At 70.6% G+C, this 12,406-nt stretch overlaps 1 protein-coding gene across 1 annotated transcript in view; it reads right to left on the minus strand.

Annotated features, from left to right (window-relative positions):
* Window positions 1-1,015: 1,015 nt before the first annotated feature.
* The window catches only part of INTS1 (integrator complex subunit 1), a 29,705-nt gene continuing 18,314 nt past the window's right edge, over window positions 1,016-12,406 (minus strand). Inside the window, 21 exon segments of the mRNA XM_047839240.1 lie at window positions 1,016-1,306; window positions 1,402-1,511; window positions 1,663-1,754; window positions 2,057-2,127; window positions 3,034-3,147; window positions 3,748-3,860; window positions 4,183-4,310; window positions 4,938-5,130; window positions 5,487-5,620; window positions 6,391-6,514; window positions 6,605-6,831; window positions 6,909-6,996; window positions 7,515-7,645; window positions 8,298-8,421; window positions 8,542-8,707; window positions 8,939-9,079; window positions 9,345-9,504; window positions 10,001-10,255; window positions 10,934-11,058; window positions 11,296-11,394; window positions 11,727-11,873. Of these exon segments, the coding sequence (XP_047695196.1) occupies window positions 1,191-1,306; window positions 1,402-1,511; window positions 1,663-1,754; window positions 2,057-2,127; window positions 3,034-3,147; window positions 3,748-3,860; window positions 4,183-4,310; window positions 4,938-5,130; window positions 5,487-5,620; window positions 6,391-6,514; window positions 6,605-6,831; window positions 6,909-6,996; window positions 7,515-7,645; window positions 8,298-8,421; window positions 8,542-8,707; window positions 8,939-9,079; window positions 9,345-9,504; window positions 10,001-10,255; window positions 10,934-11,058; window positions 11,296-11,394; window positions 11,727-11,873 (2,858 nt within the window). The 3' untranslated portion in view covers window positions 1,016-1,190.

Raw genomic sequence — 12,406 nt, forward strand, 5'->3', positions numbered from 1 at the left:
AGAGCCTCCTCTGCCTCCTGGGATCCCTCACACACCCTGGTGCCGCGGTTCTGATGGGGGAGAGTCCCACCCTCCTGCGGGGGCTCCGGGTCACATGCTGTTGATGGGGCTTTCTGGCCATGAGGGTCCCAGCAGCCTGAATGGGTGCCCTCTCCAGTCGGGGTTGGGGGAGGGGTGCCGCCTCGGAGGCCGCCCTTCTGGGGTCTCAGGGCTGCACTGGGTGGGGGCTGGGATGCTAACTTCCGGGAGCTTGGGACCAGGGAGGCTGGGTGCTGGGAGCAAGGGTTCCGGGAAGGGGCGGGACGCCAGCCTTCTCCACACCGGGAGAGGCACTGCCGCTGTCCGCTGGGTGAAGTGAGGCCAGGCTGGGGCACAGGGGCTTCCGGGGCAAGGAGGTGACTCTCACACTCCCCAGGGCTAGTCTCCCTCCAGGGGCGGAAGTTCAGCCTGGACGTCTGCCTCCCGCCTCCTTGACCCAGCCCAGCACCTTTGGGGTCAGTTTGTTGGCCACGGCGCCCCCTGGTGGCCCCAGTGGAGCACAAGCGGGCAGGGGCGCCTGCTAGGGGGTGAGGAGGGGTGGGGTGCCGGAGTGGGTAGGGGTAAGGCGGGGTGGTATCTGTGCTGCTGATAAGCATGAAGGGGGTGGGGCCGACTTTATGGGGCGCTGTCCCTGCCCCTCAGGGCCCCTGGGGCCACATTCTCGGGCAGGGCGCCCAGCCTAGCACCCGCAGCTCCCTGGGGGAGCACTCGCGGGTGGGGACGCTCTGGGTGGCTCGGCCGGCACCGGCTTCCAGCCCTGGTGCCCTCAGCCAAGGGTCCTGGGCCTGTGGCCCCTCTGGGGAGCGAGGGGACCAGCCTCGGCCCAGGGGCTCCTACCCGACAGAAGTGCTCAGGGCCGGACAGGTGGAGCAGGACAGCAGGGAGCAGGGGCTGTGGCGGGCGGGCTCCCCCTCCCCGCCCCGCTCAACCCGCAGGCGTCTCAAGGGAGGCGAGCACCAGGCAGCCGACACTCAGGTAATTCACAACGTTTTATTTAAATCCAGCCCCTCTCCGAGGCTTGCCGGGGCGGCGGCATCCTCCTGCGCGGGGCCGCGGGCCCTGGACGCTGCCCCTGCCGGGCCCGGTGCTGGCTCGGCGCCCTCCCTGACCCGGAACCACCGGGCGGCCAGCAGACGGGCCCCCGCGCGGGCTCACATCACCGCCTCCATGTTCAGGATCCTCAGGGCCTCGGAGATCTGGACGCTGGTGTCCATCTGACCATACATGCCCACCAGGAAGGCCCGGTGCAGCAACACGGCCGCGTGCTCTGTGGGCGACACGGGACGGACGTCAGGGTCCCGACGGGCAGCGGACTGTGGGAAGCAGGGCGCCCGCTTCCCCGTGGGCCGGGTTGGGACTCACCCTGGCAGAGGAGGGTGTATTCTGGCAGGTTCCTGAGGGCCGTCTGCACCACCTCAAAGTCCCGGCTGCCCAGGCAGTACATGAACGTGGGCAAGAAGTCCGCCGCGATGCTGCAAAGACACGCGCTCAGACAGACGCCTCCCCCCTGCGCCCAAGACCACCCTGGAGCCCGCGGCCAGGCCCCGGAGGGGTTAACTGACCCCCGAGAGTCTGGTCCGGGGCTCCCTCGACCAGCAGGGTCAGGGCAGGCCCGGGGCTCACCTGGGGTTGTTCTGGATGGAGCGCAGGGCCAGGCCGAAGGCCAGGTGGCGACACGGCTCCTCGGCAGAACTCATCAGCCGCTGTAGACTGGTCTGCAGGGGTGGGGGCGTGACGGGAGCTCAGACTGCCAGTCCCCAGGCTCTCGGCCATCGGCCTCAGGACAGCGACAGCAGCGAGGGTCGGCAGGGGACCCTGCTCCCCCAGCCCCCACCCCCACGGCCTCGTAACACGAGGTGGGAGGCGTCGGCCGGCCGACCATAGGTTCCCAGAGCGAGGCTGGGCTCCCCGCTCCCTGGGAGCACCTGGGGCAGGGCCAGGCTCACACCTGGGCTGCCCCCATCCCCGCGGTGACCCGCTTCTGACAGAAGGCTGACCGGGCCCTCAGCTCCCTCACCGAGAAAAAGCCCAGAATCTCCGGTCTCCGCCGAGACATCTCATCTATGTCGCTCAGAACTTCCAACAGATCTAAGTGGGCAGAGGGAGCACGTGAGGGCCAGGCCTCGGCTGCTGGACCCGGGCGGGGACCTCTGTGTGCCCACGCAGCCCAGAGGCAGGAGCCCCAGCCCGCACCGTCCCCCATCCCGCCTGCCAGGCAGGGGCCGAGCAAGGACACCACCAGGACCCTGGCCGGTCCCCGGTCTGGTCTCTGCACAGGTTCCAACAGAGAGAGCTGTGGTGTTCCAGACGCGGTGCAGCCTATCAGAACGCTAGCACCAGTGCCCTCTGGAACCTTCCACACCACCCTTGGTGCCTGGTGAGCTTGGGAGGCCCCCAGCGCCTCGGGGTGAAGAGCACCTGGCGCCCAGTTCCATCAGGCCAACGACCCCACGCTGTAGGCACCGTTGACAAGGAAGCATCCAGAAGTACCGCGACCCCGCCACCCCCGACCCTTGTCCGGCAGAGGGAGGAGGCCAGGGATCTCCACTGGGACCGCCGTCCCCACTGCCCATCGCCGGCCATCCCAAGACACTCCTGCTGCCAGGTGGCGGCCAGCCCCTCACACCCCGCTCTGCTCCAGTCGGCTGATGCCCAGACACGCACCCGCCCCACAGCGTGCCCGGGAGCCCGAGCCGTTGCGGCCACCCAGCCCCTCTGCTCCCCGCCGGCCCTTCAGGCCTGCCCTCCGCGGGTGCCGCTCGGCTCTGGGGTCCCCGCTCTCCACCACATCCGCAGTCTGTGAGGCTGCCGGCAGGGCGGCCCGTCCCCACCTCAAGCCCCTGAGGAAAGAGCCCGGCTCCCCCCTCGGCAAGGACCCCACGCCTCTGGAGGGCCAGGTGTCCCGTCAGACCCAGGGCACCACGGGGCCACGACGGGTGCCCCCACCCGCCACAGGGCCGCCCCGGTCTGCAGGAGCCAGGCTCCCAAACTCACCCTCCACGGCCTGGCCCCGGGAGAGCCTCTTCATGTAGGGGGCCATCTCCGCTGCGGTCAGAGGGGTGGAGAGCGACACGCTGACCAGGGGCAGGGAGCCGGCCGAGCTCTCATCTGGAAGCCGGGAAGTCGGTGCCTTCAGGCCGGAAACAGAGCCACCCGGGCCGGGAGCACCCACCCGCCCGGAGGCGAGGCCTGCCGGCGCTCATCGCCATGGCTCCGGACCCTGCGCGTAAGCGGGGCCATCCCTGCCAAGCACCCGCGGAATCCCACGGGAGGGTGGAGGCTGCAGCCGCTGCCCCGGGGTGAGCACGCTGCCTGGGACACAGCGGGCACCCACTCAACGGGGGGTCGGCGAGCCCGCTGGGAGCTGCCCGGGAGATGGCACTTTCCGGCCCGAACCTGCCACCTGCCACACCCAGTGCGGGTTTTCTCTGCACCTGCCTGAGCGTGACCTCGAGGCTGGAGTGGCGACCCGCCCCGCCGCAGCCCTGGCACCCAGCGGGCGCCCAATAAAGGCACGCGCGGGCCCCACGGCAGACGTTTCTACAAACTCCACCAAATGATTCGGCGAAACTGGGGGCAGCACGAGGGCTCAGAGCCCAGCGACAGACTCCGCCTGGGGCACGGGGCCCGCCCGCTCCCTCACAGCTGCCCCTGTACGCCCCGCAGCCCCAGCCCCTTCCCGGCAGCGCCCCTGCGGGGCCCACTCACCCTCGCCCTCCTCGTCCAGGCCCCGGTCGGCTCTGCCGTCCCTACTGGGCAGGCTCAGCCCTGCGAGGAGGGACTTGAGAGTCACCAGATCGCTGCTGTCGAAGGACAGGTCGCTGGGGAGGACACAGGTTCTCCGTGAGGAAGACGCCACAGGGGCGGGATGGGCGGGTGTGGGAGGAGGCAAGGAGCTTCCGGGAGCGGGTTCAGAACAGAAGTGGGACTCGGCCGGAGCCCCCACCCGTCCCCACACCGGGCTCCAACCCTCAAACAGCGTCCGTTCCCAGCCACCACCCTGCCTCGGGGACCCCCCCGTCCCCCCTCCCCCGACCCGAGCACTGACTGCCCTCCCACAGCCTTCCCTCCGGCTGGGCTGGACCCACGCCTGCCGGAGCCCGTGCAGGCCGGACACACACACACACACACACACACACTCACTGCAGCGCGTCCGCGTGTTTCTGCAGGAAGGACACGGCCGCCGGGGCGTTGCAGGTCACGTACTTGTGGGTGAAGTGCACGAACTTGTGGATGAAGGGCGCCAGGTGGCGGGACGACTTTCTGTAGCTCTGCAAAGCGGAAGCCGGGTGCTCACAGCTGCGGCGCCCCCACCCTGCCCGCCACACCTGCCCTGGAGGCCTCAGGACGGACCCCCAGACGCCAGCAACGCCACCGTCTGCTGGCCGCCACGCTCAAGTCTCCAAAACGGCCTTGCCGTTCGTGAACTGCCAGCGTGGACAGGCAGACGTCTAGCTGGAGCGTGAAAGCAGATGGACGACAGACCCCAGGAAGGCAGGAAGGCCGCAGAGAGGGCTGTGCTGAGCCCCGGCTGCAGAACACGAGCTGTGTCCCCAGGCGCACGAGAAGCAGGGAGCTGGTGCCCAGGGTGGGGGGCAGAAACCACCGGGTAGGGGGCCTGGCCCTGCCCTTGCTGCGGTGACGCGGGCCAGCCCTGCCCTCCCACAGGCCCCAGGAGCCCTCACCCGACAGCCTCAGGCCGAAGGGGACGGAGGCAGGTCAGGCCTGGCCAGGCTGTGAGGGCAGAAGCGGGCGGAGGGTGGTGGGAGCCGTGGGGGTGCCAGTGGGCAGAGGAGGAACAAGGGCACACGGGCCTGGCCCGGGGGCGCCTCCCGGCCTGGGGGGAGCCCCACCACCAGCGGTGAAAGGCAGGAGGCCCAAGCTGGCGGCAGACCCACCAGAAGCAGGCGGACGAAGGAACGCAGACAGTCCCACAGCGCCCCCTGGTGCTCGCTCTGGAACACCTGCGGCTGCAGCAGCTCCAGGACCCCCAGCACGTGCAGGAAGAAGGTCAGGTGGTTCTGCTGCCGGAACTCCTGGAAGTTGAGGTGGGTGCGGCCGTGCAGGAGCGCGGCGATCATGGGCAGGTGCCTGGGGGCGACGAAGGGTGCTCGTGGGTGGTGGGTGGCCAAAACCCGCCCGTCCGGGCCCACCCCTAACAAGCTCCGGGGCACGCCCTGAGGGGCCGAACTGGCCACCCTGACCATCCCACCGGGTTCCAGGTCTACGAGGTGCTGTGTGTCCTGACCCGGCCTCTGGGGCTGTGCCCGGGCCCTCCCAGCTCAAACTCGGCTCAGCCAGGAAGAAGCCAACGGCCGCCACTGGGCCACGAGGGCCGGCAGCTTCCAGATGCAGAGCCCGCTCTTAAACCACCCGAGCGCAGGCAGGACGCGAGGAGCCACCAGACGCCCTGCCGGGGCCCCCAGAGCGCAGCCGGGCGCCCACACCTGAGCAGCAGGATGGGGTGGGCCACGGCCAGCTTCCGGCAGGCCATGTTAGCGTCGGCCACCCTGTTCTCTGACGACCTTGAGTCGCTGGTGTCTGCCAGGAGGGTGATGACGCGGTGGATGAGGCCGTCCAGCTGAGGGGATGGCGGGGTGAGGGTCAGGGGCCACCCGCAGAAGGCCCACACCTGGCCCCGGCCATGCAGCGGACCCAGGAAAGCTGTCCCCCTGTGCTTTCTGGGGCCACGTCAAACAGGCCGGAGCCAAAGCTTCCAGACAGCCTCGCACACAGAATTCAGTCACCCTCCACGTAAAACAGACACCCTCGGCTAAACGCCAAAGTGGTACATTGAGATAAAAAAGCAACACGGTGCGTAAAACACGATCTCAACTCTGCAAAGTGACACGGACAAAAAAGCGAACGAAACGGGGTTAGAGGGAACCAATTTCCCTACGTCGTGCTGAAAACACGGAAGGTGACAGATCCCGCCATGGAGGCAGGGGCGGGAGGCCTGCCGGATGCCTGGGCCCCCGCCGTGTATCTGCCCAAGGCAGCGGAGGTGAGCACCGCACACGGGCCGTGCCGCGTGACGGTCCCGGGGCCCACGGTGGGCGGGGGGCATGAGCAGGCGGGTCCGGCCACGCGGCGGACGACCCCACGGCCCAGGAAGGAGCGAGCCATCCGCGCACGCCAAGCACACCCGCTTCTCGGGACCACGCGGAGTGCAAGGTGGCCCACGAGCAGCGTGCGTCACCGCTCCACGGACAGAGGCTCCGGGGAGCGCAAAGGCCCGGGCGCTCACCGGGGAGGGTCTCGGGGGCCCGAAGGAGCGTCCCACTCGAGGCAGGCTTTCAGCACTCACCGCCGCCGGGGCTCGCCCCCGCCCCCCGCCCCCGCCCCGCTCACCTTGCAGGTGCTGCTGCCCGTGGCGCCTCCACTGTGCAGCAGGGCCTCCGGCACGGGCGCCCGCAGCTCCGGCCACTGCAGGTACAGCTGCACCAGCAGGTCCCGGCAGCGCCTGCCCGGCACGCTGTAAGAGACCGAGGCGCGGCTGCTGGGCGCACGGGGCTCCGCGGGCGGCAGCCTCGGGGCCCGCGGCCGGGGAGGGGGGCCCGCTCACCTGTCGCCCCACTGCTGGATGCAGCCCGTCAGGTGCGCCGTCACCGTCCTGATGCTCGCGTCGTCCCCGCGACAGCAGCGGAGCAACAGGGGCAGCCGGGCCTGGAGCAGACTGCAGGCGGCGGCGTCCCCGTCCTGGCTTCTGGCCTCCGCCTCCGCCAGGATCAGCTCCGCCAGGCCGACGAGTTCCGGCGCCCGGACCCGCAGCGCCAGCTCCTCCCGCCGCTTCTGCAACCGGCGACCGCCCGTCAGCGCCAGGCCGGAGCGGAGGCGCTGGCGCGGGCCTCGCCCCACCCGACACCTGCCTGAGGGGTGCGCTGGTCCCTTCCCTGCCAGATCCGCGGCACGTGGATGCAGGCCCACAGGAAGTCCAGCGACGCCGAAGGGTCGAACCTGCAAGGGCGCAGCAGCTCTGGCTCGGTTTCCAGGCGCAGAATGCAAACCACCGTCGCGACGAGAGAACGAAGGGCAGGACGTGACCGGCGGTGGAAAGTGTGCACCACGGACGTCTTTCCCGATGAGCTCTCTAGGTAAGGGCCACCCCGCCTCACCTGACCTCCCCGCATCTCACACCAGCAAAACGAACGGCCTGCCCACCCCCGGCACCTGGAACCCCTTGCACGTGGCGTGGACGGCAGCCACGGACACCCTCCGAGGAGAGGACGTTCTGTCTGTTGACCGTCTGCCCCGGTGGACGCCCGGGGCGGGGAAACTTGGACGGCGGGGGGAGGGTGTCTGTATCCCCAGGGTGGTGAGACCCACCGCAGGGCCCCCTTCCGGGTAAGAGCCCCAGGCACCCAAAGAAGCCAGGCGCGGTGGGGAGCACAGGATCAGATGTCCAGAGGCCCCTCAATGCCGCCCCCACGCTGCCTGGCCCTCAGGGAAGGGCGGGGGGGGGAGGGCACACACACCTCTGCTCCCGGTTTTTGCCCAGCAGGATGCGGATACACTGGTGCAACGTGGACCAGCTGGACTGGTGAGTGAGGAGGGCGAGCAGGTAGGGTCGGAAAGATGGCACCTGGGGGCCCGGATGACCTTTGCCCTGCGGAGGAAGGACACCTGGGCTGACCGGCCAGCCGTCCTCTGCCGAGTAGGGTCAGCAGACGACGCCCCACTCGAGCCACCGGGAAGCAGAGGGAGGAGGCCGTTCCCAGCGAGACCCGGAGCCCCCGCCTGGGAGGCAGTCCCGGCCACGTGGGGTCCAGCCGGAGTCGCCACAGCCAGAACGTGTGCTGGCCCGGACCGGCTTCTTGGGGACAGTGAGCGCAAACAGAACGACAAAGCCCAGATCCCCATCTCCTGCTCCAGAACCTCAGAAGCTGGTCCAAAGACCGCCACGGGCCGCAGGAGCACCTCGGGAGGCTCGGGGACGGAAGAGGGTGATCACCGCTGAGACTCCCCGCCCCCCCCCGCAAGGCCCCACAGCCTCCTTGGGGACCCATCCCGGGCGGGGAGCTGGGCTCTGCTCTCCATGAGGCTCGCCAGCGGTGCCTCCCGTCCCTGCACGAGGCCCTGGGCCACGCACTGCCGGTCCCACTCTGGGCCGCCCGCCCCAGCAACCCGACCTGACCGCTGCAGTCACTGCTCACAGGGGACGGGGCAACCCCCCCCCCCCCCGCCCCCCCGGGGCCGACGAAGGTCAGGCCTGGGCTTCCGCTGGGACCGAGGGAAAGCCGGGTCCGTGCGCAGCCCACCTTGCTCCGGGAGAAGAGCAGCCTCTGCTGTAGGTCGGGACAACTGCTGATCACCTCAGGGTCCAGCAGCTCCAGCCAGTCAACCAGGAGCCCGGAGCAGGGTCCCAGCTGCACGGTCTCCGGGCTGAAGGGAATGCAGGGCCGGGTCAGAAACGGCTGGCCTGGGGCGGGGGTGGGTGGACGTGGGGAGAGGTGGGGGGTGGCGCGGGCAGGCCACAGCAGCCCCCCAGCCCTGCCGGCCCACCTGCAGCTGTCGGCCTCGGGCTCCCCCGGGGCCGGGGGCTCCTTCTCCTGCAGCAGCAGGGAGCTCAGCACGGCCACGGGCCTCCAGGTCGGGGACGCAGTGGCAAAGAGAGCAGCCAGCAGCTCCTCCAGGTGGGGCGACCCCGCCTCAATCAGGCCCCGGAGGACTGCGGGGAAAAGAGCGTGTTCCACGTCACTCCAGCTCCAGGGACGGGCACGGGCGGGCCCCGGGCCACCTGACTCTGGGACAGACAGGCCAGGGCTCTTCGGCCAGGGGAGGAGCCTTCCGGCGGACCGCCGTTCCTGGCCACAGGCCCCATTTTGGGGGCACCTAGGAGAGGGACCTCTGGGCTCGGCAGCCAGGCTGGGGGTTCTCACAGTGCCCGGCCCCGAGTTACCTTTGCCGACGAGCTCGGGCTCCACGCCACACTTCTCCCCCGACCTGAGGGTGGCGACCACGGCCCGGACAGTAGAGTTGACCACCTCCGAGTCCCCGCGGAACGCCAAGGCCTCGGCGAGGCGCAGGAGCCCACTCCGTGCTGCAGGGAGGCGTGCGTGTGACCCGGGGTGTGGCGCAGGCCCCCGTCCCCGCTCCCCAGCCTGCCCGCCTCCCCGGCCCACCCCCCCGCCGACTTCCCGCTAAGGCTCCCGCTTTGTTCCCCACAGCCCCAGTTTTCCAATCCCTGGGCCACGTCCACGCTGACGCCCACGCAGGGCCCACACAGCCCAACGGCTGACACCCCCAAACGGACTGGGACCTCCCCACTGCCCCCGGGGGAGGGGCAGCAAGCCCGAGGCCCTCACCATCGCTGATCCTGCGGCGTGCCGAGTACTGGGCGGCGAACAGCTTGAGCTGGGCCTGCAGGGGTCCGCCCTCCCCGGCGGGGCCGTCCAGCCACTGCAGCATCTGCACGAGCACTTTGAGGAAGAGCGACGAGAAGCCAGTGTCCTGCGGCACACAGCGCTGTGGGGGGGGACCCGCAGCTCAGAGCCGGGACCTCTGACCCTTCCAAACCGCACAGCCGGCGAGCCATTCTCCCGTCTGCAACCGGCCCGGCTGCGGCTTGGGGAGGAAGAGGAAACGCCCCACGGGCGCACACACGAGTGACAGCACGCATGGACGCGGGCAGATGAGCAAGTTCGGCAGGGTCACCGAGTCGGGGTGACAGACGCGGACCGGGAACCCCCGCCCCCGGCTTACTGGGGCGCCTCCCCGAACAGAGGTGGGGCTCTACGCCCGGCTCTGCAGCCGCCAGCTCCCTCCCTGCCCTGGGAAGCCGAGGACGAAGGCCCGCACAGGGACGGCGTGAGGGCAGCTGGTGGGCAGGGCCGGGGCCAGCTCTGCGGAAGGCCCGGGACTCAGGGTGGACTCAAGGCCGAGGCCCCGGGCCCCGGAACGCGCGCAGCAACCCTCGCGCGGGACTCCCCGCGGGCCAGGCCTCTGCCGCACACGCGCCCACCTGGTACTGGGAGATCTGGCGCAGCAGAGGGCAGGCGAGGAAGTGGTTCCGGTGCATGGACATCACCAGGGCCCCGCCGTGCGGGGAGCCGAGCAGGGTGGCGACGGCCTGCAGGAGGTGCACCGTGACGCCGGACAGCTCGGGGCTCCCCTGGCGGAGTTGTGCCAGCTCCTGGCCCAGGGCCTGCTGCAGCGCGAGGGCGACGGGGCGGGCGCTGGAGCTCTGCCACCGCGGGCCCGGGCTCAGCGGGAAGATCTGGAGCAGAGGGAAGTGGGGGGGGCGTCAGGGCAGGCCGGTGGGGGAGAGCGGAAGCAGCCGGCGAGAGAGAGAGAGAGAGAGAGAGAGAGAGAGAGAGAGAGCGTGTGCCTGCTCGTGCAGGAAGACGCAAGCCTTCCGCAGGAACGTCACCATTTGGGGAGGCGAGAACGTGGCACGGAGGCCCCGGGCTTGCGGGGCTCGCCGTGCACACACGTGTCTGCAACGGGGAAAGCCCTAGGGGCAGGAAGCACGGCGGCGGCGGCCAGGGAGCGAGCGCTCCCAGGACCGTTCCGAGCGCGGACGACGGTGCACGACCCTGGACAGGCGTCCGCTCCGGCGGGCGAAATCGCACAGCACGAGCGATGCCCACGCGCAGCACGGCAAGGCGGCCCTCAGCGCTCGGGCCCCCGGAGCCGGTCTCAAGTGAAACACGCCAGGCAACCCACCTGAGGTGGGTTTTCCAGCTCCGTTCCAGCCGGGAAGCCAAGCGGCCGGGCCAGGGTCGTCTAGCGCCGGGGAGGGAGGCGCGGTTCTGACCCGGGCGGCTGGCTCCGGGGAGCCCTCCCCATCTGGATGTGGGCTCTGGGGTGGCGGCCCTTTCTCCGGGCGGGAGGAAGGACCGGGCAGCCCGGGGTGCCCCGCTTCTGGAGAGGCCGTCCCAGGCGGTGGTGGTACCTGCAGGACTGTGCTGGCCAAGTCGTCCTCGGGGCCGAGCACCCGCACCTGGGTCACAGCCCGGGTCCGCCCCTGGCCCGAAGGCTGCTCCGGGCTGCTTTTGGGTTTCGGCGCTTCGGCGCTGTCTGTGCGGAAAGGGGAACGGGCTTCAGCGGGTGACTCTTCCCAGCTGGCGTCCAGCGCGGGCCCGGCACCCGAGAGCAGGCCCCGCAGAGGGGCCCTCGCCCCCCAAGCCCCCCGCTGCACTCAGGCCGGCGGAGGCCCGGGAGGAGCAGGGCCTTCAGGTGGGATGTCAGATACCCGCCCGGGACGAGCGTGCCCCGGGTCCGCGTGCTGAGGTGTGGGTCGGGGTCGGGCAGTACCTCGTCGGGGAGGCAGGGAGGCCGTGAGCAGGGAATGGAAGGTCTGGCCTCCGGACGCTCCTCTCTCGTGCTGAACCTCCACCAGGTGAGCCATGTAATCTGGGAGCCAGCAGCCAGGTTATGTCCCCGCGCCCGCGGGAGCAAGCGCCTCCCCCCGCCCAACGCCCCGGCTTCCCGAGGCCCGAGCTTCCCGGAGGTTTCCGGAGCTGAGCCGCGGGACGTTTCACGAAGGGCCTGCTGGGGCCGAGTGCACCCCGCAGCGTCTCCCGCCTCCAACCCCGGCAGGCGCTGACACCCAGGCGATACTGGGACAGGGCGGCTGGGCTCCAGGCCGGACCTCCTGCCGGGAGTGCCGCCCTGCCCCCTAACGCTCACCGGGGTATGCCGCACATGGTCGGGGGTGGGGGGTGGGGGGGGTCCCTGGCTCTCACTCTTGTCCATGATGTTCTGCTCCAGCGTCTGGGGGTCGTGGGCCACCGCCTGGTCCAGGTACTGGAGCAGCTTGCTCATGCTGGACACAGGGATGCCGAAGGACTGCACGAACAGCAGCAGCTGCTGGGGCTCCAGGTCCTGCAAGGCTGAGAGGGACGCTCGCTCGGTGCCCCTCCTGCTCGGCACCCCGGCCCGCGGGGTCCTTCCTGAAGCCCCAGCCTCTCCCCACGAGGCTTACCACCGGCTTCCGCAGCTCACAACCCGGGGGGGGGGGGGGGGCACTGTGCCGGCCCTGCGCCCCCCTCCCCCCACCCCTGAGCCCTCTAGAACCATCCCTGGCTCCCTGCGGCTCCTTACAGCGTGTCCTTCCCTGCGCGTCACAGACTCGCCCCGCCACGCACGGAACCGCCTCCCGGGCTGCCCTCCACCTGCCCGGCGCTCCCTGCCAGACGCCGCGCTGGCCTCGTCTGGAAACAGCCTCCGGCAGGCCGCCCAGCCCCCACCGCATCCTTCCAGAGCCAGCGCAGAGGACCCAGCCCTTCCCGCTCCCCTCGAAACCCCCGGGCCGCTTTCCCTCTGTCCTCTGGCACCGCCCGCTTCCAGAGAGGCCTTGGCCTGCCTGCCCGACTGTGAGGGGCTGGCGGCCAGGGGCAGCGTGGCGCCCGCCCCAAAGCCCAGC

The sequence above is a fragment of the Prionailurus viverrinus genome, chromosome E3 (assembly GCF_022837055.1).
Source record: "Prionailurus viverrinus isolate Anna chromosome E3, UM_Priviv_1.0, whole genome shotgun sequence".
NCBI lineage: Eukaryota > Metazoa > Chordata > Mammalia > Carnivora > Felidae > Prionailurus > Prionailurus viverrinus.